This window comes from Benincasa hispida, chromosome 1 (genome assembly GCF_009727055.1).
Source record: "Benincasa hispida cultivar B227 chromosome 1, ASM972705v1, whole genome shotgun sequence".
Taxonomy (NCBI): Eukaryota; Viridiplantae; Streptophyta; class Magnoliopsida; order Cucurbitales; family Cucurbitaceae; genus Benincasa; species Benincasa hispida.
Genome location: NC_052349.1, coordinates 71,026,205 through 71,054,202, shown reverse-complemented (window position 1 = coordinate 71,054,202; position 27,998 = coordinate 71,026,205). Strand labels below are relative to the sequence as shown.

Sequence of the window (27,998 nt, the reverse complement as noted above, 5' to 3'; positions counted from 1 at the left end):
AGTTATCAACCCTTTTGTTGACACTTACTGCCTAATAATTCTTGCTGAAATAACTCTAATACCAATGTACAAATGGAACAATCAACTGATTAAGTAGGCCCATTTTATTTTACAACAATGTAACGTTATACAACTCCAAGGCTTAACAACAAAGTTTACAACAACAACTGTAAAACCCTCCGGAAGTGTAACTGTGGCACGTGGCAGACAATCACCTTAGCAGGACCCTGGAACTCCTCACCCACAAGTTCATTATTATTTTCCAGCTAAACCTCTGGACAATCCCCAGCTCGACTGCTGGTTAAAACAATCAACCCCAACTTGACCGCTGGTTATCACATAATAAAAATATCCCCAGTACTTTCACACATATAATAAGACAACAAGAATTCTTGTGGAAACTTTCCCTGTACCCTAATATCCCGCCAATGTGCACATCGACTATTTTCCCGCTAGTTATGCTTAGGTAACTTGACTATATTTCCCGTCGGTCGTCACCGACTATCATTTCCTGCCAACCAAAACCGACTATATTTTCTGCCAAGTACCCTTTTCAAGCATGCTAACTATGTATCCCGGGTACAATTTCAGTTTCCAAAACAAACATACAAGCAATATCTCAACAAGCATAGTAATCAGATAAACATATATCCCTGATCATGCCAATTTAACATTATCCCCTATATATATTTACCTATATATAGAAATTATATCAACAATACAACACAGAATAACCACTCACTTTGATTGGTTAGAAACTTTCCTTTCCGAAGTTCCTTATGTTTCTTTGGTTTCCCTTTTGAACCCTAAATTCCATATTCAAATATCAGCTTATATTACTCATAGTTTTAAACCTTATTTTAAGATACTTCCTTCTGCAAACATGTTCTAAAATGTCTCAGGAAGCTTACCATAAAATCTTAGCTCAGAAATTCTCGTCGTTTAGTCGGAATCTTCAAAATATCAATACTGGCTCAGCTTCCAGCCCGATTTCTTGGAGCTTCTTCTCCGAAAGCCCCACCATGAAAACTATACTCCTTTAGCTTCAGATGGCTTTGGAATCACTCCAAATGCACGAGTAATCTGGGAGAACTCCTCGTTCCAAGTTGATGCTACTTTCTATCTTTTCTGCCCGACAGCATCTCCCCTCTTGGAACTTCTTGACCAACGCATGGTCTTGCTACCAACGCATGGTCTTCTCCCACTTAGTCCTCATACACTCTTCTTTATGTCCTTTAAAGAGAATTTAAGTTTTCATCTGAAGTCCTTGGCTCTATTTATAAGCGTCCAAGATTGCTTCATGGTCGACACCTTCTACTTGGCCGCATGACCAAGTGTTTCTTCCTTACATCATCAACGCAATCTTGCATCAGTGAAATCTAAGTGTCCTTCTCCTATGTAGCTAATGCATGAGCTTCCAATCTGATGCAACCACCTCAAATTCTTAAGGCTTAAGGCTTCCTCCCAAGAAGACACATGGTTTGATGACGTGTTCTAGGTGATCTCATCCTTTATATTCGTCCAACTCTTGGATCTTCAATGCATAGTCCACTACTCAACGCCTAGCTACCCAACTTAGCCATCGCAAGAGCCAGCCATCACCAACGCATAGGGTGGTCGCTCATCCTTGACGCATGGCTCACTAGGTACCACTGCAAGGCTTGCTCGGCATGGGCGCATGGTGCTTGGCATAGGCGCTAGCCGCTCGACGCATGAGCGTACTACATAAACACTAGCCATCACTCGATGCATGGGCATACTACATAGGCGCTGGCCATCGCTTGTAGACTTGCTCAGCCGCATGGGCGTGATTGATGCATTGATGCTCGGCAGGGCGCTGCGATGCATAGGCATGGTCGTTTGACAGGGCGCTCGCTGCATAGGCTGGTCGTTCGACGCATGGGCAGGGGCGCTTAGCTCATGGCATCGACGCATAGGCTGTGTATGGGCACTTGATGCATGCTGCATGCCGTGCCCGTGTCCTCGCCTACCCTTGTGCCATCCAACCTTCCAACGCATCACACAATCCTTTCAATGCATTGGTCCCTTCCAATGCATCCATCATCCAACGCATCCAACGCATCAACGCATCCAATGCATCTAACACATCCACCGCATCCATCATATAGGTTTATACTTAGCCAATTTTCCAAGTTTTTCCCCAAAAGTCAAGCTTCCAAATTCACACTTTTTCTTCTTCCTTTGCCCAAGTAATCTCTCCAAAGTCTTATGGCCAACGCATAGCAATGCCTAGTCCAACACTTAGCCAATTTTTCATCAATTAAAGTTTAACTCGAAACTACTTAACATAGATTTTAACATTCACTTAGTTAATTTCCTTAACCACCTACTTAAGTAGGGAAAATGGAAATTCGGGTTTCATAGCCATCGTACTATTGATGGGTTATATCCAATGGATACAAAAATATATCTGTAGTGCGAAGAGTACAGTTGTCGGTCGGTCTTTAGTGAAATGTTGGATAGTTAGCGGATGGTGGATATCGTGATTAAAGAGTTTAGTCAGTTATTCATGTACCATTGGAGCTTCAAGCTACAGGTCCATAAGGTCCCCTTGGTAGCTTAATGAATTCATGTTGAGAATCAATTTTTAGGTTAATTTGAAATATTCGAATTAATAAGAGGGAATTTGATTATATATGATATAGTTAAATTGATTGAATTATATGTGCTATAATTGATATAATGTATTTGATACATGATTTGATTGGAGGAATTAATATAAATATGATTTATATTAAATGCCATAAAGGAGAAAGAGAACTATGGTTTATATATTGTATGAGATGTGATATTGAAACGATAGATTATAAATATAATATTTATTTATAATTAAATCAATTATGAGATAATTGGTTTAAGTTTTTTCTCCTAATAACCGACTTAGTGGGAAGTTGTAATTAGTTATGGTACATAGATAAAATGAAAATCTTTTTCATTTTTTTATAATCGAACGTGCATTAAACAAAAAACTATACGATAGCCTTGAGAGAGTAAACGATTGTGCATAGAATTTTTCTATACAATAGTCGTTTGCTACTAAACAATCGAGTACTCAAGTCTACACGATAGACTTTCTTTCTTCTCCCACTTACTCGATCGTCTACACGATCGTTCAATTCCTCCTTCCCTCTACCAAATCTATACAGAGTCCACAACTCCTGGATTCTCACACCGAGAATACCAAGGTAGTCTCGTGGTAGTGTCTACTTGTTGTTCGAGGGTCGAGGATCGAGTGTCGCTCGATTGTGTTCGAGGTAATTCCGATGGCGTCGTGTTCGTGTTGTTAAGCATTTGTGCTATTGAACATTCGTGCTATTGGGTCGAAAAAATACGAGAGGAAAAGGTTCTTCAAGGGTATGTTCACTCGCTTTTTTGTATTTTCTTCTTGAAGCATGCTGTAATTTAAAGATTATGCATAATTGTTGTTGTTCGCATTGTAAATATGTATGTTCTTTCACAATGGGATTTGGAACGATCTGCTTCCACTCATTGGTTCTCTTTGTTAAGGGTTCCTTCAAATTTCTGAAGTGGATATTTGTTTAAGGATATCAAAATAATCCAATATGTCCATATGTTTTTATAAAGAAATAATAGTCAAGATTTGCTACTATAACTGTATATATGTTAATTATTTAAATATAATTGAAACTTTTGAAGAGCTTGTAAAGGCAATAGAGTATCTTAAGAAAGAAATTAAGGTGAAAGATCTAAGAAAATAGAATTTCGCCTTGGCTTTTAAAGTGATCATTTAGCAGATCAGATTTTTATTCATCAATCAACTTATATAGGAAATTTTTTTAAATATTTTATATGGACAAAGCACACCCATTGAACATTCCAATGGAAGTTCGTTCACTAGATGTGAAGAAAGATATATTTCGACCTCGAGATAATCACGAAGAACTTCATGGTCCTGAAGTACCATATCTTAGTGTAATTGATGCACTTATGTATCTTGCTAATAATACAAGACCATATATTGCATTTTCAGAAAATTTACTAGCAAGATATAGTTCTTCTCCAACAAAAAGACATTAGAACGGAATTAAGCATATACTCCATTATCTCTGAGGAGCGATCGATATGGGTTTGTTTTATTAAATAAATTCAATTTTGATTTAGTTGGTTATGTAGATTCTAGATATTTATTTGATCCACACAAAGCTAGATCTCAAGCAGGTTATCTATTCACATATGGAAGAACTGTTGTATCATGGCGATCAGTGAAATAGACCATAACAGCTACTTTCTCAAATCATGTTGAAATTCTTGCAATTCACGAGGCTAATCAACAATGTGTATGTCTAAGATCAATGACTCAGGACATTCGTGAAACATGTGACTTGTCTTCAAATAAAATCTTCCAACAATATTATACGAATACACAACATGCATATCCCAAATAAAAGAAGGATATATTAAAGGAGATAGAACAAAGCATATTTCACCAAAGCTTTTTTACACTGATTATCTTGAAGAAAATGGTGACACCACCGTACAACAAATTTGTTCAAAGAATAACCTGACAGACTTATTTACAAAATCATTATCAACTACAACCTTTGAGAAATCAATGTACAATATTGGAATGCGGCAACTCAGAGATCTTAAGTGATATATACTTTATTTTTTTTGGAGTATATTTTATATGAAATATGTACTCTTTTTCCTTCACTAGGGTTTTTTCCTATTGGGTTTTTCCTAGTAAGGTTTTAATGAACCATATTTCATATATATAATGGGCATCTAAAGGGGAATATTATAAATATAATGATAATAGATACCCATTAGATGTTCATGCTTAGTATCCTTGACTATGTGTCATACCCCCGTTCTCCCAAATGTTGTCCATGTGTCTCAAGATTACATATTATTAGTGTCCATGTAATCCATCTTCTACATATCAAATTTCCTATCAATAGTAGCATTTGGTGGGTTTTGTAAGACATATATAGATTGGTTGAAATTTCATAAATATTGAAGAAAGTGGAGATTTTTTAATTTCCTATTTTCTATAATTTTCTTTATTTATTCCAAATTTAGTTATTTAGTTATTTTAATTTATTTAATATATTATTTTAATATTGTATTTTTCAATATTCATGTTTCTGTTGTGTCTTGTTTTTCTCATCAAATTCACAACAATTATAGAATTATAGATTATATATAGATGGCAACGTGAGAACGTGAGAATTGTAAACAATTAATGTTAATTTTCATGTAAAATTTTAATTAAATATTAAATAATAATAAGAGATAAAATAATTCTTAAAAATAATAAATTTAGAAGAAAAAAAATAAGAAAAATTATGAATAATGTGCATAAATTTTCATGAAAAATCAAAATTTCAATTAAACCATTCTTAAAAATCAGAGGATAATATTGTCTGACAATTAGCTTAACTAACATAAAACATATTCTATCGAGTATTAATTTTGAGGTTTGAAGTTCAATCACCTCACCCTACATATTGTAAAATAATAACAATAATAATACTGTCAAAAAATAAACTTTTCATATTCTCTAATATTTTAAATGCTATTTTATTATTTTGTAACATGATTTGTAATATTTAAGAATTTAAAATAGTTTAGGAAGTACTTCAGTCAACAGAGGAGATGTCTATGAATACTAACCTGAAGTGTCACCCATAGAAAATTTCGTGTTGCGTAGATATATCTCTTGCTCCCAAAATTCTTCTTCTGCCTCATGTTGCCTATTAGGGGTTGACATCGTGTCTATACAAATACAATCGTATTTGCACGCATGAATATACTCATAACCTAGGCCTAAGTCATGTAATTTTCACTTAGCTTCATAAAAGGAAGTAGGTATAGCGGTGGTGGCTGGAAACGCTGCTTTTAGTGGATAAAGTAAACATACATGCAGCACAAGAAATCAAAATCAATAAGCACTCTAATTACACTTAATTTGAGTTTCAAAGCATGCAAGAAAACAATTTCAAAGATGAGGGTTTCAAAACTAATGCCTTTGAAGAATTCCACGAAATCCAAGCAACCCTCCAAGAATTCGACCTCTTAATCAATAGTAGACCACCAAGAGTGGCTTCTCTGTTGGATCAACACCAATACACAGTGGAAGGGAACAGGATCTATAAGCATTCTAATTCATTAATTTTGGTTGAAAAGAAACATGCTAAAACAGAGTATAATGGGCTTCAAGAACATACCTTGGCCGAATCTTTGAAATCTCCATTTTCCAATTGCAAAATCTTCCAAATCCCTTATGTAGACCACCACAAGATCTTCCTCTGTTCTCTTGGTACTCTAGATTGAGTTGTAGGACTCAAAATAAGCTGGAAACAAAGGGAATATGGAAAAAGCTCACTGAACCAACCCATTGAATAATACCTTGTTCATTCGAATTTTTCAGCAAAAAATTCAATCGGTTCATCCTCTCTTTCTTCACTCCATTCTCTTCAATATATTGCAGAATATCATGCAAAGAGATGTGTTGCATGGGAAGCAGCTCATGCTTGGAGTAAACTAAAGGAAGAGATGGTGGGTTCCTTGTAAGCTAGTTGAAGATGAACATGAAAAACCTATTTTCAACTTTGTGTAATTTTTCAATTTCCAAAAATCAAAAATTGATTTTTAAATCATATTTTATTTCTAAAATCAATTTTAATTTTAAAAATTAATTTCATAAATTAATTTTCTAATAAAATTAATAAATAATTANTTAATTTTCTAATAAAATTAATAAATAATTATTTAAACAATTTAAATAATTCTAATTAATTTAATATCCAATATTAAATTAATTTTTACACAAATTTATCTTCATATATTTAAATCATATTTAAATATATTTTCTCCAATTCCGTTTGATTCTAATTTGAACGTTTCAAATTAACTTATCACACTACTCTAGGGCTAATCCATTTCCGAGCTAGTAAGGAGACCTCATGAACCTACAGATCATGGGATCCAACGATCCGAGATTAATCAGCTAAACTCATTAGATCGATCTAACCCTCATTCGTAACTAATGGGTCACTCCACTAAAGCCCATAGTTGAACTCCTCTCATTGTAGATATATTATGTTCAGTCGATATAACCATGATTAGTAAGTTAACCCTTCACAGGTTGTTCGTAAAAACGGTTGGGTCAAATCTCTATTTTACCCCCGAAATTACCTCTTGCTCTTTAAGTCCCCACTGGTGCCTTAATGAACAATTGTTTTGTGATCCAATCACAAAACCAAGATCCTCACCTGCCAAATGAGAGGGCGGTATTCCTTGTTCAAGCCCTTGAATCAGCACTTAATGGAACAACTTCACTACTATCCCTAAAGCGGGTAGGAGTGAATTCCCTCTTGCACCCTATGTCCCCAACTATCTATCCGGTCTTATGCCTGAAATGGAAGTCATATAGAGCCGGCGTTGTTGAGCCAACCCTCACCTATGCAAATCTAAGGGCAATCCCGAATAAATAGAAGTTCATAGTTAGCTCAGGATAAGGTCAAGTTACCTAGGTCATCGCTTTGAAATAGTCAGTCTTAAATAGTAAATAACGTTATAAGGTAAGAGTGACTCATTTCGTGGTCCGATCTTGTACAAACTCTTTTGCACAAGGACACCCCCACTTCTCATGTCCAACATGAACGAATTAGGATCACATCGTTTGTAGTATTTTACAACTCCTTGTAACAACTACAGAGCAAGTCATATCCAATAATGTTACCAGAATAAGGTACCCAACCTTATCCATATACTATAGATCATTTTGACTATTTACTCGAACCTGATCCACCTTTATGTCTCCATATAAAGTTCAAGTACTCATCCAATAGTCAAGGGACTTTTAAGTTTATTGGATTTCTATTCAAGCAATAGATCTATTCAATAACACCTTTATTGAATTTTCAGAATAAGCTCCATTGTTTACATACTACGAGTTTTAGGACATAAAACCCAACATTCTCTACTATTCTTCAACTTGGATTTGAGTGGTGGAACTCTAAATTGAGCTTAATTAGGAGAGGGAAGAGAGGGTTTGAGAGAGAAGTGCAGAATTTCAAAATTTCCATTGCATGAACTTCAAAAAATCTAAAAAATGAAGCTTTTAAAGAGTTAATTCATGCAAGCACTACTTGGTTCAGCTGATTGACACTTCAATCAACACCAAGATAGTGGGGAATGTGTCCAATTTGGGATTAATCCACCCAAATTAAAAAAGTTGGAAATTTGCATTAACTTGGAATTTCCAATTTTCAATTTCCAAAATTAAACTAAAAATTATTTCAATTTCAGAAAATTGAAATTAAGATTGGATTTTGATTTTAATTAAAAAAATTTGATTAATTCATTAAAAATAATTTAATCTAAAATATTAAATTAATCAAATACCTTATTGATACATGAATCCTATTCATGTTAATTAATTGATATTTAAATCAATTTTTAAATATTTTAATCTCTCAGAATAAGTTTAATTTCAATAAATTAAACGTTTGATTATATCAAATATAATCAACCAAACCTTGAATCGAATTTGAACATTTCAAATTCAAAATCCCTAATTTCGATTTTGGACGTTTCAAAAACACTTCACTAATCTGTAGCTTACGAACCTACAGATCATGAGCTTTAACGATTTGAGATTAATTGGCTAAACTCTTTAGACCGAATTAATCAATATTCGTTAACTACTGAGACACACCACTATAGCTCAATAGTTACCTATCCTCACTGTAGATATATTTCTGTCTACTTTAACCATAATCAGTAAGTTGATCCTTCATAGATTGTTCATATTTATAGTTAGGTCAGAATTACCGTTTTACCTATGTAAATATATCTTGCTTCTTAAGTTCTCACTGACCTTCTATTGAATAATTGGTTTATAGTCCAACTAATAAACCATATTCCTCTCGACCATGAGAGGGCGAGGCTTCTTTGTTCAAAACCAGGGGTCAGTACTTAAGGGAACAACCTATCTGCTAACCCTAAGTCGGGTAGGAGTGAAGTCCATCTTGCAGGACTATGTCCCCAACTATCTATCTGGTCTTATACCCAAAATGGGGGACTTATTTAGTAGTGTTGTTGAACTGTCTCACCTATGCAGATTAAAGGATAATCTCGAATAACCAAGAGTTCATAGTTAGCGCAGGATTAAGATCGAGTTAGCCTAGGTTATCGAATTTAAAATAGTCAGTTTCAACAGTAAACGGTCGTTATAAAGAAAAGTTACTATTTTGCAGTCTTATGCAAACATCCTTTGCATTGGATGTCCCACTCGCACGTCTCTACATGACTGATTTTGGGATCACATTATTGGTATTAGTATATAAAGTAGGCCGCATCCAATAGTGTCACCAAGATAAGGTACCCAATCTCATCCATATACTTATAGACCATTTTGCCTATATACTAAAACTTGATCCACATTTATGCCTCTATATAAAGTTAAAGTATTCATATTATAGTAATGGATTCGTTAATTAGATTTTTATAACAGAATGCAATATCAATAACATTTTATTGAATGAACAATCAATAATACTTTTAATTGATAAATAGAATATGTTTCCAATATTTACGAACTACGAGTTTTAGGGCGTTTGCAACAATCTTCCATTTGGACTAATATTCCAGTGAGTTACAAATATATACAAATCTATAATATACAAAATGTTGAGATTAAGAGAGAAACTACAATAAGCTAGAGCATCTATATACCCTTGACATTCTCCCACTTGCCCTAGATTATGAAGCTTGTAGTCCTAGTTCGACCAGGTGACCCTCGAATACTTTACTGTAAGGGCCTTCATAAATGGATCAGCAAGATTAACTTTAGATGCTATCTACGTGATTATCACGTCTCCTCGATGTACTATCTCCCTGATGAGATGGTACTTTCTCTCGATATGTTTTTCGTATTTGTAGCTTCTTGGTTTCTTTGAATTGGCAACTACTCCACTCTTATCACAACATAGAGTGATAGTTTGATGCATATTTGGAACCACTTTTAAATCTATCAGGAACTTGTGTAGCCATACGATTTCTTTAGCTACTTCACATGCAGCTATGTATTCAGCTTCCATCGTGGAGTCAACGATACATTCTTTGATTGATGCTTCTCCATACTATAGCTCTTCTATGAAGATTGAAAACTGATCATGAAGTAAATTTCCTAAAATTTACATCAGTGTAAAAATCAGAATCAATGTATCCCGTAAGGATCAAATCCTTAGGCCCATACATAAGCATATAGTCCCTTGTTCTCCGAAGATACTTGAGGATATTCTTAACTGCGATCCATTGACTGTGTCAGGGTTAGATTGGAACCTGCTGACAATTCCAACTGCAAAGCATATGTCAGGATGTGTACACAACATAGCGTACATCATCCTCCCAACTACTAATGCATATGGAATTCTTTTCATTTCCTCAACTTCTTGAGGCGTCTTAGGGCACTGTTCCTTTGACAAATGAATTCCATGTTTAAAAAGTAACATACCCTTTTTGAAATTTTGCATATTATATTTTGAGAATATCTTGTCAATATAAGATGCTTCAGATAGCACTAGCTTCTGTTCTTGCAATTCCGAACAATTTAGATTCCAAGAAAATAATTTGCATCTTCCAAATCATTCATTTGAAATTGCAATGCTTCAGCCATTAAATCCTCAAATAAATGTGTGGTATCTCTTTCTTGACCATTAGAGGACAATTCATTCTCAATCTCTTCTTCATTTGCATCATCGTTTTCAATTGGAACTTGTAGATTGGTTATAAGATTCAATATTTCATTTTTTCAACTACATATCACTCTATGTTAGTTTCTTTATCATTATGTATTGAATAAGTTGTATGTCTTTCAAAACTTCTAGACAAGTTGACTGGCTTTCCTAATATACCCATTCATAATATGAGGGGGATATTCCATATGTTAATAGATGTCGCTCCACATCCTCAAATGGCTCTCACATTGAATTCATACGATTCTTGAATGGGCATCTTGTTCGTCCAGAATCATTAACATGATACTTTGCCACATCTAAAAATCGGGATACTTCTTTTCTATACTCGACCGATAACTTATTTCTATGTTTGATCTATTCTTTATTCATCTTTAAAAATAAACCTTTTCTGACCCAACCTATAATCCAAAACAAATTATAACTTGTGTTGTGTAGATAATAAATGGTGGTTAACTTTTAGAGGCTTATATATGCTCATAAAAATAAGAATAGAATTATGATAGACTTATGGATGTGTTTCTCAACTATAAATTATAGAAAACAAAATCAAGAGATGGATATGATTCATAAAAGTTTAACTTTTAGACAATTATTACAAGAATTATGAAACTCCCATTAGAGATAAACCTAATAACAATCAAGGATTATTAATCATGTATAAAAAATAAAAGTTAAATATCATTGATATGTAGTATATTTAATTTATTGATAAGTTATATCGATAATGGAGTAAAGTAATATCAACCCATTTTAACATTAAAAAATAATAACTAAATTGAAAAAAAAAAACTTAAATTTTAGAAAAATAAGAAGAAAAAAAAAACAAGGAAAATTACTCTAACATAGAAATCCCAAATCATCAAACACTTTCAAGACACATATATAGGATTCCCAAATCATCAAACACTTTCAACATCCCATACTTTTTTCACAAAAGATTAAAAAATAAAAATATAAATCACAAATCACAACTCTATCCATTGTGAGTCCATAAAAATCAAAACAGAATTGATAATTCATAAAAATTAAAACAGAAATCACAATTCGTAAAAATTAAACAAATCTACGTCTCATCTATAAAAACAAAGAGATATGACAAATTCAAGAGGAATAGAGAGACTATTGGAGCAATTTGTGTTGGAAGTGTTGGGGATGATGCCCTAAACTCTCGTTGGGTCCTGTAGTTTGTAAACACAATTTTGAACAAACTCTTGTGATCTAATAATATATGATATTTTCTTCACTTTTGTCTATGAACATTGGATGTTTTATTTGCTTTACCACAAACCAATTAATTAAGATCCCTGGTTTTCGTTTGTAACTTAAGCTAGTATATGGAGATATATAGGTGGGTCATGCCTTAAGTGATAACCAAAATGGTTTGTAGTATATGGATATAGGAAGGAAACCTTTAACTGGTAACGCTACGGATGCGACCCTCTTTATAGAATAGTTACAAGTGTTGTGACTTGCTACAGATGGTCTGATCCTGATCATTCATATGGAGACATGCGAGCAGGAGCGTCCTATGCAAAAAAGTTTGTATAAGACCGAACCATGAAGTGTTATAGTCTCGTTATATAACATCATTCATGATAGAGACTTCACCTCACTAGGGTGACCATAGGTAATATGACCTCAATCCTGAGTGAGTTGGGAACTCCTGCCTTTGAGGGCGGTTCTTTGATTTGCATGGGTGCCAGTGGCCGAATCGCCGATTCAAATCTACCACTTTAGAGATTCGTCTGATTTGGGAGCTGGGAACTCAACTACACAAGATGGAATTCACTTCTTTCTCGAAGCAGGGATAAGTAGATAGATTGCTCCCTTAAGGGTTGATTTTCGGGCTTGAACGATGTGGCGCCACACACCTTCTCATGGTCTGAGAGGTGTCCACACATAGTAGGACTATGTTGTATTATTCATTAGAGGCATTAGTGGTACTTGCGGAGTTAGATGTAACTACAGGGGCAAAATGGTAAATTGGCCCAACTGTACTTACGAGCATCTGGGAAGGGTTATTGTACTGTTGATTGGTTATATCCAATGGACATAGAAATATATCTCTGATGAGAAGAGTGCAGTTGTCGGTCTTTAGTATAATGTCTGGCAGTAAATAGATGGTGGATCTCGTGGCTAAGAGTTTAGTCCACTATTCATGTACCGTTGGAGCTTCGAACCATAAGTTCATAAGGTCCTTGGTAACTCAATGGATTCAAGTTGAGAATCAGTTTTTGGGTCAGTTTGAAGTGTTCAAATTGTCAAGAGGAAGTTTGATTATATATGATATGATTGAACTGGTCAATTATATATGATACAATTGACATGATGTATAAGATACATTATTTGTAGGAAAATGATATAAACATGATTTATATCTAGTGAAGGAAAAAAGACTATGGTTCATATGTTGCATTTGATCTGATATTAAATCATAGGTTAATGAATATAATATGATTATATTTATTATTTAATTTTGACAATTATAGGATAATTGTGCCGATTTTTTCTCCGTGACCGTGAGATAGTGGGAGGTTACGTTCAGTTTTCGTAACTGAAGGATAAAATGAAAATGGTTTTCATTTTGCAAAAAGAGATCAAACATTCGATCACGAGTGGTGTATACTGCCTATCGCATAGCAAATCGAGAGCCTACACGATAGCTCAACGTTTCTAAATGATCGTATAAACCCGCACAGTTTACTAAACGATCGCATAGGATTTGTTAAACGATCGTCTAGCTTTTTCCTAAATGATTACACACCCGAACGTTTACTAAACGATCGTCTATACGATCCCGACCCTTTTACTAAACGATCAAGCATTGTCTATATGATAGACACCTGACTTCTCCCACTTGCTTGGTCATGGTATACGATTGGCTTTTCCTCCTTCCCTCTACCAAATCCAACAGAGCCCATACCTCATAGATTCTCACTCCAAGAATATCGAGGGTTCCAAATAGTGGTGTCTTTCCTGCTGCCGTGTTCGTGAGGAGGCCATTTGTGGGTAGACGATTTGGTGGATGATTGCTTGGACATTATCAACGAGAGCGAGAGGAGCAGTCCGCTGGACGGGAGCAAGAGTTCTGTGAAGAAGGGTTCTTCAACTGGTACGTATTTCGTTTTCTTTGTCGTTTAAGTTTGAAAGCATGCCTGTAATTTGTTGGAAATGCATATCTAGTTTGTTTGATTGTGAATGCGGTAATTCTGTCACAATGAGTTTGAAACGATCTTGCTTCCGCTTAAAGGTACTCTTTGATAAGAGTTCTTTTAGGAAGACGGTGAGGCGTTCGACAAAGAGAGGCAATCGTAGAGTACTTGGAAGACGGTGTAGCTGACAGACAATTTTCGACGATAGCGCAGTGCTGACGAATGTCGTTCGATGGGGAGACGGCGAGGCGGCGTTGTTGGAAGACGATGACGTTTGACTGGGAGAGGTGTTTGACGGAGCTTCTGACGGATGCCAGACGACGTTCGACGATGGACGGTGCTCACCTACCTCTTTTCTTTGATGGATGACACTTCGACAGACGAGTAACGGGCTAGGGTTAGAAGATTAGAAGAAGATTGATCGAATTAGGGATTTTGTAAACAAAATCCTGAGCAACAACATAAATTGTTAGGAGATATAATGGAACTCTTGACGAATAAAATAGTTCGCTGGGAGTTTTGTAAGAACTTCGGATGATTATGCCCGTCGAGAGTACCCACGTACGGTGTCGAAAGTTCTTACGAACTCCCAATGCCTCACTTACGTAGTTAGGAGAGATACTATCTCCCAACGATCAATCTTTCGATGGTCGTTTTAGGCGTCGAGAGAGTCCCTTTTTCTTGTAGTGTAGTGTTTCAGTAGTATATGAACATTTCTTCTAAATAAAAATTTTAAGTATAACATCAATGTATTAGTATTTTATCAATATTAACTTAATGTTCATATTAAGTATAAAGTGTTGGTGTATCATCGAATCAATACATCTTTAAAATACATTTGTTGACTAATAAATAATACAATATATGAATGGTAATTTCGATATATCAAGTGTATGACTTATATACTATATGTTTGGTATATCAAATGACTGATATACCAAATATAAAATATATCAAATGACTGATATACCATATATAAAGTATATCAGAATATATTATTGATATACATGTCAATACACAAATAGAGATAAATTTGAAATAATAAAAAACGAAAATAAACTTCAATACCTTTTGCTATATTTGCAAATTGTTAAAAATCATTGCCAAATTTATAAATTTAAGAATGTTTTTTTTTATTCTTGTAAATGCTCCTTTAATAATTTAATTATAAATTTATTTAATGTCTACCTCAAATTTAAACTTCTTTCCAATTAATTTAAAATATGAAGAGCATTGGAGCAACATGAATTTAGATTCAATTGATAAACTATATCATGAAAAATAATCTCCACCCCATTTGGTAAAAAAAAAAAAAAAAAACTCATTTATCTTTGAAAAGTAAAGGGACGAATTGTTTTCATAGACTCTGTTGAATGAGAAATCTTGGACCAATCACAAGTTGCCATGTGATTTCTAAATTCATGACAAAATTTCAAATCATTAAATTTTGGCCCAATTAGGAGTTGAAGACAAATTTCGATGATGCCACGTGGTTTTATCATGACCGTTGAATTAGATAAGATTAATTTAGTCTAATTTGATATTATTATTTGAGTCAAAGTCCAACTAAGCCCAAAAATAAGTTGAATTTGACCCAAATGTCAAATCAGGCCTAAATCCGATTAATTGGGCTCAAAGACTAGACTCATGGACCGACCAAGCCCAAGTCCAACTAATTAGGCCCATGGATCAACCAAGTTCAAAGGCTCCGTTGATGCTCTACATCTTCAAGTTCAGAGGCTCCATCGATGCTTCCCATCTTCAAGTTCAGAGGCTTCATCGATGCTCCCCAAAATGTGGGCGTAGCATCACTTTCTCTCTAAAAATGTTAGTGTGATTCCACCTCATATGTGAGATCAAGTTTGGTCTGCCTAGCTCTACCTCATATGCGAGAACATCTCTGGCTCGTCTGGCTCCACCTCATATGCGAGAACAACTTTGGTCTGTTTGTCTCCGCCTTATATGTGAGATCGACTCCGGCAAACCTGTCTCCGCTCAAAAGCTTGATGGCATATTCTCTCAATCTTCACAGTTTGATGGCATATCCACCTCATCTTCAATACTCGATGGCATATTTGCCTTATCTTCAAATTTTGATCAAGAAGTAACATAATAGGGTAGACCTTTCCGAGGTCATCCCTAGGGTGATCAAATGAGGGATTTGTAAGCTTTTTTGGGCCCCCTCATGATGATCAAGATGCACGAGCGACGATACAAGGTAGACTTTTCCGGGGTCATTCCTAAGGTGATTGAATGAGGGAGTTGTAAGCCTTTGTGGGACACCCCATGACGATTGGGATGCACGAACGGTGATACAAGATAGACCTTTTCGGGATCCTCCCTAGGGTGAAAGCATGGGAGAGTTGTAAGCCTTCCCCCCCCCCCCCCGACAATCAGGATGCACGAGCGGCGATGCTTACTATCAAATATTAAATTAATTAAACAACAATCCACTAGCATGAATCCCTATTCATGAATTTAATATTTAAATTATATTTAAAATATTATTCGATTCACCAATTTCGTTTAATTTGATAATTAAACGTGTAATTATATCACATATAATTCCTAATTCTCTTAATTTGAATTTGAACGTTTCAAATTTACTCATCACGCCATTCTAAAGTTTATTCCATTTGTGAGCTAATAGGGGAACCTAGTGGACTTACTGATCATGGACTCTAACGATCCAAGATTATCCAACTAAACTCTTTAACTTAATTAACTACCATTTGTTAACTACCGGATAAATCCCCTAAAGCCCAATGTTGCACTCTCTTCATTGTAGATATATTGTGTCAACTTGATATAACCATAATTGGTAAGTAAACCCTCTACAGGTTGTTCGTAATAACGGTTAAGTCAATAACTATTTTACCCCCGAGATTACCTCTTGTTCTTTAAGTCCCACTGATCCTCTAATGAACAATTTCTTTTTGGTCCAATCACCAAACTAAGTCTTTCTCGGGCCAATAAGAGAGTGGAGTCCCTTGTTCAAGACCCGAAGTTAGCACTTAAGGGAACAAGTTGAGTCCAATATTGAAATTCTTCTATAGTTGTGATAAATCTCTCTACTAACCCTAAAAGCGGGTAGGAGTGAATTCCATTTTGTACCCTATGTCCCCAATTATTTATGCATTGAGTCAACCCTCACTCATGCAAATCTAAGGATAATGCTGAATAAATAGGAGTTCATATTTAGCTTAGGATTAAGGTTAAGTTACCTAGGTAATCGCTTTGAAATAGTCAGTCTTTAAACAAGTAAACAAGTAAGAGTGACTTATTTCATGGTATGATCTTATACAAACTCATTGCATAGGACACCCCCACTCCACATGTCTCTATATGAATGAATTAGGATCACTTTGTTTGTAGCACTTTACAACGATTATAACAACTATAGAGTAGTTCTCATCTGATGGTGTTACCAGAATAAGGTATCCTAAACTTGATCCACTTTTATATCTTCACATAAAATTCGAGTATTTATATTATAGCCATAAATCTTTAAGTTTATTGGATTTAGTCTTAACAAATGCAATTTATATATTCAACAACAATTTTATTGAATAAACGTCAATAACATCTTTATTGAAAATATAATATGTTTTTAGTTTACAAAATACGAGTTTTAAGATATAAAATCCAATCAATTTTATCCCATTAAAATTAATTTTGAAGGATTAAAAAGATTTTTTAAAGTAATTTCTACTACTTTAAAATCACCAATCGTACCCTTATTAATTTTATTCTAAAGTTATTTAGTCCATTAAAACAAAATATAATATTTGAAAATTTCGGTGAACATTTTTTTCATTAATTTTGCAAAAAAAAAAAAAAAAAGGTTTTTCCAAAATAATAGCATAATTATTATATATCACATCTAAAATATAGAAATGATTACTAAATGGTAATAATCATAACAATAATAATTCACGGTAACAATTCTTGTGTGGACTTTATTGCTCAAGGAGGTTGAGTGTCAGCCTATGATTGGCTGATTCAAACTGACAGCAGAAACAAGAAATACACAATAAAACTTCTCTTTTTTAGGAGCCACTCAAAACTTGCTCGAGAGGCCTCTCTCTTCTCCCATTTTTTCGAGGTCGTTGACACGAGCCTCGTTCCAGACCAGTGCCCTAATCTATCGCTTTGTCGGAAAATTACTGCAATTTAAGACCATAAATCCGAGCGACAAAAAAGAAAAATGCAGCATCAGAGGCTGAAGCAACAGCAAGCTTTGATGCAGCAAGCTCTTCTTCAGCAGCAATCTCTCTATCATCCTGGCCTCTTAGCTCCTCCCCAGGTTCCAAGCTTCTTCCCATTTATCGTTTCTTCCTTTTAGTTTTTACCACCGATTTATGTTCTTTCATTTGATTCTTCCCTTTTCCCTGTTGATTTTGAGCTCGATTGCTTCTTGTTAGAACAACCGGAAGAGGGTTAGCTTGATTCGAGCCTTAGTGGGTAGTTTTAGCTTCTCATTTTTTTGTTTCGGGTTTTGACTCTTAAATTATTGACAAATTGAAGGAGATCCTGCATTTTTAAGATATGTTGCATCAAGTTTCATTTTCACTTCACATTACCAAGTGCGGTATCGTATCCATCAGGGCGGAGCTATGAATTCCCATGGAAGGGGCCAAAGCTATTATAGTCTTATATTCTTCTTTCATTTTGTTTTCCTAATTTGGGCAAATTGTTAATTACTTATCGATGTCTGGATGTTTGATAATAGTTTAAGTTCTAATAAAATTGGTTTTTCCAGTTGGCTATAAGTTTGAGATAACATCTGAATTATGATACGATTCATTTCTGATGATGTTATTAGCAGTTATCATGAATTTTCTAGGCACCCAATTTTCGTAGAGTTAGGAGAGTTGTTCGGTGAGATTAGTTAGGGTGCATACAAGTTGGCCTGTATACTCAAGGATATATAGAAAGGAAATGTTATTAGTAGTCGTCATAGGAACGATGATTGAACTGCTTCCCTGTGCAGTGTTCTAAACAATATATATGATATTTTTATTTTATATACCAACCTTTCTATCATGGATACGAGGACTCAGTATAATCACCTTCTAGTCGGGAAAGTACCATGAAAGGAATTTTGGAAACTTGAGAGAACAACAACAGGATAGAACCCTTGGTTTAATTCGCCATACAACCATTCAAGTTAATTAGCTGGCAATAGTTTCAATTTTTTATCGTATTTTGGTTAGATGGTTCAACATTCACAGCTTTCTTCTCTACAAATAGAAAGCTTATATTTTCAGTAGTTAACTCATCAAATACATTCTATGAAAAGTTATAGAGGTATCAAACAAAGAAGGATGAAATAAATTTAATTTGTTCTTATTTTGTTAAATATTATGTTATACCTACTTCCTATTCAGTGAATAAGATAAATGTTTGTCTTGTTTCCATTTTATTTTAGTAATTCGTTTATCTAAGCTTACACTTTTCAACTATTTAAACGAATGGTTTGAAAATTGAAAGTGCATTTACTTGGACTAGTTTGGATTGTTTGTATAATCTCTCGTAGGCTAGAGAGGGTTCTTCTCATTAAAATAATCTTCAGAATACAAGACTATTTAAAAAGAAAAAGTAACAATCTGCTTAACAATTAAATAACAACTAAAAACAGAACATAACTAATACAGCGGTTAGTTATTATTGTTCACCCTTCCAAAATTCGTGAAAAATATATGTTTACAGTTATAACTTAAAACTTAAAAATGCAATTCAATTTGCTTTACATCAGGTTATTTTTCTTGCGTACAAGAAGTAGCATCTTTTAACCTCTCAGGATTAGTTAGGAAAACCTCATGGAACCATTTTGAAATCCTTCAGTTCCAGGTCGTTTTCTGCCGTGACATTCTTCTCATTTTTCTTTTGCCCTTTCTTTTTGCAGATTGAGCCAATTCCTAGTGGAAATCTACCTCCTGGTTTTGATGCAAGCACTTGCCGCAGTGTGTGAGTATTTGGATATTACCATGCATTTTTTTAATTATACTTTTCATTCTATTTTAATGTAATTTAATTTATATTTTTTTGCTTTTAGTTTGATTTCTTGCGGGATCTTATAAAGCCGTGTTATCATTCTCTTTTTAGTATGCCATTGAAAATATTTCTTTTACAATATTAGTTTCATTAGTTTCTCGTTTGCGATTAAATCCTATACTCGTTATTCCGTGAATCATTTCAATAATGATGATAGGTATAGTTTGTGCACTTTAACCAAATTTATGAGGTATATTGTTGAATTGTTGATAATCTTCAGTTGTTGCATCTCTGACCCTTCTTTGTCACTTCCATTTGATTTATTGCATAATTGCTTTTGAATAATTCAGATATGTTGGAAACATCCATATACAAGTAACAGAACCACTTCTTCAAGAGGTTTTTGGTAGTATTGGCCCCGTTGAAGGTTGTAAGCTTGTAAGAAAGGAGAAGGTTTGTCTTTTGCAGTGCATATTATCCCTCTTCAAACTCGAGTATTGGACTTGTTGGAAATTGCTTATTATGTTCTAAGCTCATTATCATACTGACCTACACCCGTGTTGCCTCTGCTTTTTGTAGTCATCCTATGGATTTGTCCACTACTTTGATCGCAGATCAGCTGCCCTGGCTATTTTATCACTCAATGGGAGGCATTTGTGAGTAGAACGAGAAGATATGTATAAATTTTTATTAAGTCTTCTTATTTTGCAGTATCATCTCGAACATATTATGTATGTTGCAGGTTTGGGCAGCCTATCAAAGTTAACTGGGCATATGCTAGTAGCCAGAGGGAAGACACATCAGGTTGGACTTTAAATGATCATTATCCCATTTACTGATTTTATGATGGTTTTTTTAATCATAACAAAATTCCATAATCATTAGATTTTGTTTCTTTGTGCAGGTCATTTCAACATTTTTGTTGGCGATCTTAGCCCTGAAGTCACTGATGCTATGTTGTTTGCATGCTTTTCTGCTTACTCCAGTTGCTCGTAAGCATACTCTCTTTGAATGTTAAACATCATTTCTCATCTTCCTTCTTGAGCTATTCATTTAATGGCTCCCTAACTATTAGAAAATAAGATTAATTGTGTGTATGTGTGTTTTTTTTTTTTTTTTATTTATTTTTTTTATCATAGAGTTGTTGAGATTATTAATTTTTTTAAAAAAGTTATATAGATATATGCACACTTGCGTGCACACGTATATATATCTTGGAAACTTAAATTTTTATGGGAACTATGGAAACTGGAAAGATTACAAATTAAGCTTCCTCTTGGAGTATGTAGAAAAACAGTTTCCCCAATAAAATCCAATAACAGAACACCTAAACTCAACAAAATCGAATGATTTCAATCCTGACTTGGGTAGCTGACAAACAAGAAACCATAACTTTCTTTCCTCTTAGGAGCTCAGTAGCCTTTTGAACATGATGGATTCTATGCCTATTGGTAAATAAGGTAACATCTCCTTGATAAAGAACTAAGGGGTCATGGGTTCAATCTATGGTAGCTACCTACCTGGGATTTAATATCTTACGAGTTTTATTGATTCCCAAATATTGTAGGATCAGGCGGGTTATCTCGTTAGATAACTGGAGGTGTGTGCGCGCTGGCCCACACACTCACTGATATCAAAAAAAAAATAAAAAATGGTGGATTCTATCTGGCCAACCCTTTCAGTGAAGCTTTAGATGAGATGAACCAAAGACCTTCCAATCCTGTGAAATCTAGAATGCCAATAATTTCAAAATTTCTAATTGGAAAATATACTGCAAATATAAAGTTGAGACTCGAGCAAACCCAAAGCTGGAAGGAAAATCTAAAAAAACAAAAGGATGACAGTTTCCTTTCCAACAATCCTTGAAATAACCTGTCTGATCAATCCCAAAAATGAAACTTTTATCTCTTCCAAACTAATGCCTCACTCTTCCTGACAAACTTTTTTCTTGTACCATTGAAAATATCATCCTTTTAAGATTCATTGATAGACTGAAAAAATGAGTTTTCAATCAAGTCTCATGGACAAGTGCATCTTTACCACTGTTTTGCTAATTTCAGAGATGCAAGGGTTATGTGGGATCAGAAGACTGGGCGCTCAAGAGGGTTTGGATTTGTTTCCTTCCGAAACCAGCAGGTTTTGAATTTATTTCTCAGTGCCCCTGCTAACTGTTCGTTCTTTAATTTTGTTCTGAAGAATGAACATTTTGATGCATTTCTTTCAGGAAGCTCAAAATGCAATAAATGACTTAACTGGTATGTTCTGGTTCTTATCTTGTTCATTAATGGTTGTCTGCCAACCCTTGTAATGTCTTTTGGGATTTAGTTACTGTGATGGACTTATGCTTGCAACTTATTAATCTGACCACTTATTGGTCTTGTATATTTTTTCCACTCAGGTAAGTGGCTGGGGAGTAGACAGATTCGTTGTAACTGGGCAGCCAAAGGTGCTGGAGTGAATGAAGATAAACAGAGCTCAGATACCAAAAGTGTGGTAGAACTATCAAACGGATCATCTGGTGAGTTTTGTACAGATCCTGGACCACGTATCATGCATATGGCCTTCTTTTATTTCTCCAGTTACTGCAGAGACTCGTACTTTTGCTATTATTTTAACACCCTAAAATTAAATGTGATTCATTTATTTGACTTACAAGCAGAAGGAAACCGTTTCTGTGCAAGTGTGAAATTTGGTTCTCTGTGACCTTGTTATTAGAGTAAGATCTGAAAAGCTTATATTCATCGCTGTGATTGTGCAGAAGATGGTAAAGAGTCTGTAAATAATGAGGCTCCTGAGAACAACCTTCAATATACTACTGTATACGTGGGCAATCTTGCTCCCGAGGTAAAACTACTTTCACTATTGCATGATCCAACCATTTTTCTCTTTAACATGCACTTAGAATGTGCACTAGAACGGATGACTCTTTATAAGACCTCATATATAGCGGAAAAGATGTTTGGGGGTGTTATCCTATTTTGTATGGAGGATGTTCGATAAAATTCTCCTATATATCATAGTTCGCATAGGCCTAGCTATCTCATTGGGAATCAATAATTTTCTTATCTGCAGGTCACTCAACTTGATCTACATCGCCATTTTCATTCTCTTGGTGCTGGGGTCATTGAGGAAGTCCGAATTCAGCGGGATAAAGGATTTGGTTTTGTAAGGTATAATACTCATGCTGAGGCAGCTCTGGCTATTCAGATGGGAAATACTCGGTCTTTTCTTTGTGGTAGACAAATAAAGGTATGGTTCTGCTTTATATGGTGAAGCTACTCTCTTACAGCTAATTGTTACTGGATAAACAAAACACATAAAACCACAACATTCATATACAAGAAAATATCTGAGCAAAACGATTTCACATTGTCTCCTCAAGACAAATTTACTCACCCTAGTGTCTGAGTTTAGATAGTAATTGTCTCTCAGAATATAACAGATTACTTTTCCTATAGAAGTAGCACCACGTCCACAATATCATCAAACTAAACTTTGTGGATATATTGAACTTCAGTAAATTTTGAAATGGAGAAAATTTTTAAGGAAGAAAGATTCTATGAAAAACGTTGAGAAATCAAATTGAAGAACTAGACTAATTCGTGGCCACTCGAATAGTTGTGTCCTTTCTTCAATTTGGTTATTTATGAAACAATGCAATCATTCTTGAAGAAACACAACTTATGAAGAGTTACATACAATTTATTCCACAAATTGTGTCCATCGGGAAGACTAATAAAATATGGACCGCATGCCACTTTTCCATATTAGTCATCATATTAGTTGACAGTGAAGTTTTTGTATGGTAATCATCATATTAGTCTTCGTTGAACGGAAGGAGCCCACAACACTGGTGATCTGACAGTCCATATTCCATAGATTTGGGTCTGAACTGGTGTAATTGCCCACCTGAAAATAAAACAGTTGGGCTCCGTTTTAGGTGCACATTTCTGTTTACAATTTTTCAGATACATAAAATGCATAGCCGTCTACTGAGGGAGAAAAGTTAACAAAGTTTAATCAAGGGTCGAGCAAACTTCAAATTTTCTCTCATTTTCAATTACAACTTTCGAATTTCCAAGTTGTTAATATATCTACAATCTTCTATGATCCCCTGGAAATTCCCGTCAGAAATTATCTGGTGAATAATTGTACTAATGGTGACCATCCTTCCCCCATCGGCTCTTGATGGACCCCCCTGGTCCCCATCCCTCTGGTCTTCTCTGCGACCTTTCTCTTCAATCTCTCATTATTCATTGAAGTTTATAAAGCCCTATAAGGTGGCAACGCCAAGTTCTCTGAACTGAGTGAAGATAACATACTGAATGTCTTCATTCACTTCATTCACTGGACTGCACTCTCCGTCTTGTATTAGTAACTGTTCTTCTTCCCCCCCCCAAAAAACAGAATTTGTGTAGAGAGTTCCATTCTGATTCCCATGTTCTGTGGGTTGAGAAAACATCTACCCAAAAAGGGGGCTCTGTCACTGAGATTGTAAAGAACGATTCTTCTGCCTCACCCATTGGTTGATTGTCCTGGCTGGAGGGTCAATTCATGGTTTGGCCTCCTGTCTAAAGCTCTTTCTCAGCTACCTTGCTCCCCTTCATAGTCTTTTTTCATCCCTAAACAACCCCTGCCCTCCATATTTCTTTGTTAGAATGAATAACTTCATCCCATTACCCATTCTCTAAAGTTTGAAAATTTATGGTTGAATCACGAGGATTTTCTTCCCCACGTAGATCAAATGTGGAAATCTCTCCCAGATTCTTATTAGTCCGGGCACTTCTTTATGATGAGGTTGAAGCTTCACAAGGACCATCTTAGAAAATACTTCACCTTTGGGAATGTTCAAAAGAGAACTTCTTCTCAGCAAAATCAGTGCCATAGCCTCTCAAGAACTCTTCCCCTTTACACTTTTCTCAACAAACTCAGAATATCCCTTAAAGCTCAGAACTCATTCCTTGATTCTTTGACTTGGTATTTTGCTCCTCGCATTATTCTGTTAAATTGCTTATGGAGGATCTGGTGGGAATTGCAGATCCTCTTTTGAAAGTTCTTTATACGATGATTTAGAAGGATCCCTATCCAATGGAAATTAAAAATTTTCATTAGGAACTTAGTATTGGAGCCATTAACACTGTAGATAGGTTGCAAAAACGAATGCCTTATATGCACTTGTCCCCTTCTTGGTGCATTATGTGTAAAGCTAGCATTGAGTTTTCTGGCTACCTTTTATACATTACCCATTTGGAGCTCGTTTTTTGGCTCATTGTTTCAGAAGTTCTTGGTCAGTTTTTGTTGTTCCCTAACAACGGTTTTGATCTACTTGCTTATGTTTTGGTGGGTCATCTTTTTGTGATTCTTGAACGGTGTTATGGTTGGCTCTCATTCGGGCATTTTTCTAGCATCTATGGGGTGAATGAAATGGTCGCCTTTCCAAAGATACTGCCTCATCTTTTGATCTTTTTATAGATATGACATGGTTCTTACTACTGCTTTCTTTTAGTGTAAAACTAATCAATCTTTTGTTCACAATAACTTATCTTATTTGATTTCAAATTGGAGAGCTTTGTTGTAATTCACCCATAGGTGAGTGGAGTTTTACTCTCCCGATTTATCAATCAATGAAATTAATCCTTCTTAAAAAGAAATTCCTTAAAACTCAGTTGAAGAGACAACTTGCAGTGAGGAAATCGTCAGGAGGCAAAGTATCATGAGTCTCAAGGACGGAGATGGTGGATTCCAACTCTTTTTGGTTTGTTGCCTCTCACACTCTAGGCTTCCAATTCTTTTGGGAATAAGGCATCAAATGGGCCTCGAATACATTACCTTTTGGAGACCAACCATTGATATAGGTTGGTGGTAGGTACACCCTTATTCTCCCTTCTAAAACCTCCCATTTTACTCCACATTCCTCTCCAAGGTGCCGAGAAAAGTCATCTCCACTGTTGGGAAATTTCTTCAGAGCTTCTGGGATGGGGACAATCCCATCATAAGCTCCCATAACTGGAAAAATGCCTCTTGCCCCATCCTCCCATGTTGAATAGGTTTTGGAGATTTTGTCCAAAATACCCAGATATTTCTAACCAAGATGGCAATTTTCTGTAGAAAAGGTAGCTCTTTGGAGAAAATATTTTTGGCCAAATATTGCCTAAACCCTGCAGATTGGTGGCCTAATTTCACTTGAATTGTCAGACTAAAGGTTCTTAAGTTGGTGCTTCCCAAAGACCACTTGTAGTTTTGTTCTCCAACTGCTACGAGGGCTCCATCTCCGTGGTCAGCTAGAATTATTTGAACTACTGGAGTGTACGCTATTCTCTGAAATGTTTTGTTTATCTATGAAATTTTCTCTAATTGTAGGAATTTTTTAAACCTCCCTTAGCTGGGCTGGAGCTTTCGTTCTCTCTTTTGTCTTTTTCACACATCTTGAAACTCTGTTTCTTTCCAGGCTTACTAGTTACTACTGGGATATCTCCTTGTTATCTACTCCCCATTTTTAATAATATCTGAAAACATTTTTGCTGTTTGGTACTTCAGATTCGAAATAGAAAAGAAACATGAGGATTGGTAAAGAGGCTAGGAACTTGTGAGTTCATTTAGGAAATAACCCAGTTGGTTTTTGATTCTTATTGCAGTGCTCTTGGGGTAGCAAACCCACACCACCAGGAACAGCATCCAATCCACTCCCACTACCTGCAGTTGCTTCCACTCCTGGCCTTTCAGCAACTGACCTTTTGGCTTATGAGCGGCAACTAGCAATAAGCAAGATGGGTGGTGTCCATGCAGCACTTATGCACCCTCAAGGGCATCATCCTATGAAACAGGCACCAATGGGAATGGGTGCAGCTGCAGCTAGCCAAGCTTTATATGATGGTGGCTTCCAGAACGTTGCAGCACAGCAACTTATGTACTACCAGTAGTAAATATGGCTAAGCTTTTGCTTTTATTTGATGAAATCTATTTATATCCTCCGACTTTTTTCTGAGTTTATCAGTCTTCAGTGCGTCTTCTATATCTGAGTTTTTCCTTCTTTTTGGTGATCAGATTCTTTTGCACCTACAAATGGAAAGTATGTTTGTTACACCTATTTTCTTTTTTTAGTGTCATTGGGGCCAGGGGCAGTGGCTATGGGCATTAGAGGAAGCTTGTTGATCAATCAGAAAGTAATTTGATATTTCGTCTTCTTTTTGAACGAAAATCTTGTTACAAACAACATAATACAGAACATATTTAACTGATTAATCAACCACAGCCTTCTGCTCCCAATAAAAGAGTGTGCAAAAAGAGCTAGAAGAGAAAGCAGAGTGTACTGCCAAGATTGGCCTCTTATTAATTGACGTTTCTGATTTTTGTGCTTATATTTGATTGTGTATATTTTGTTTTTAATTTTTAACCTCGAAGTAGATTATCGACCATTTTAGTTTGATGATATTACTATTAAGTAACAAATTTCTTGAAATAACCCTTCAATGTAATAATGAATTACTTACACGACTCAATTTAATCAAGAAAGTTGCACAGTTCAATTGGTTACTACTGTTCGCTTAAATGGAAGGACTCGATTTGCTTTAAATATATATATATATATATATATATATATATATATTATGACCATAATTAGGTTTATACACTCTTTTGACCCTTGAATTTTGAACTTTGTTCTATCTTGGCTCTTCAACTTTTATAATGTTCGTCTTAGTCCATAAATTTTTATACAATGTTCATTTTAGGTTACTTCTCTGTTTATACTTAATGGAAGAATTAGATTACCATTTATTTCAGGGCAAATAGGCACCATGTTTACCATTTGAGTCACCTACAACCAAATGATTTCAGTCCCTGCAACTTCACCTACTACCTGAACTTGTTTATGAAATCATCACCTCTTACATCTACCTTCTCGCTACCGCCAGCAATTGTCATTTTCTAGTTCCCCAATCTATCATCGATGTCATTGGAGGACACATTCAATTTTGTTTGTTAATTCGTCTGTTTCAGCTTCTTCTACCTTTACCATGAACAACATCCACCATAGCTTCTCGCTCAATGATGATTAAAAGAAAAAAAAAAAAAAAAAACTTAGTCGAGTAGGGAAATG

At 35.2% G+C, this 27,998-nt stretch overlaps 1 protein-coding gene across 2 annotated transcripts; it reads left to right on the top strand.

The window, feature by feature from the left end:
* The first annotated feature begins 17,960 nt into the window (after positions 1 to 17,960).
* On the top strand, positions 17,961 to 27,258 carry LOC120084904 (oligouridylate-binding protein 1B-like). 2 transcript variants are annotated; one of them, XM_039040721.1, is made up of 12 exons: positions 17,961 to 18,209; positions 19,812 to 19,873; positions 20,251 to 20,353; positions 20,480 to 20,556; positions 20,643 to 20,704; positions 20,805 to 20,892; positions 21,961 to 22,036; positions 22,125 to 22,155; positions 22,299 to 22,418; positions 22,662 to 22,744; positions 22,973 to 23,149; positions 26,536 to 27,258. In XM_039040721.1, the coding sequence occupies exons 1-12, from the start codon at positions 18,111 to 18,113 to the stop codon at positions 26,818 to 26,820; spliced, it is 1,263 nt and encodes a 420-aa protein (XP_038896649.1). In that variant the 5' UTR covers positions 17,961 to 18,110; the 3' UTR covers positions 26,821 to 27,258. The 2 variants fall into 2 exon arrangements, with proteins under 2 accessions (XP_038896649.1, XP_038896645.1); XM_039040717.1 differs by having other exon boundaries at positions 17,962 to 18,209; positions 22,659 to 22,744.
* Positions 27,259 to 27,998: the final 740 nt, after the last annotated feature.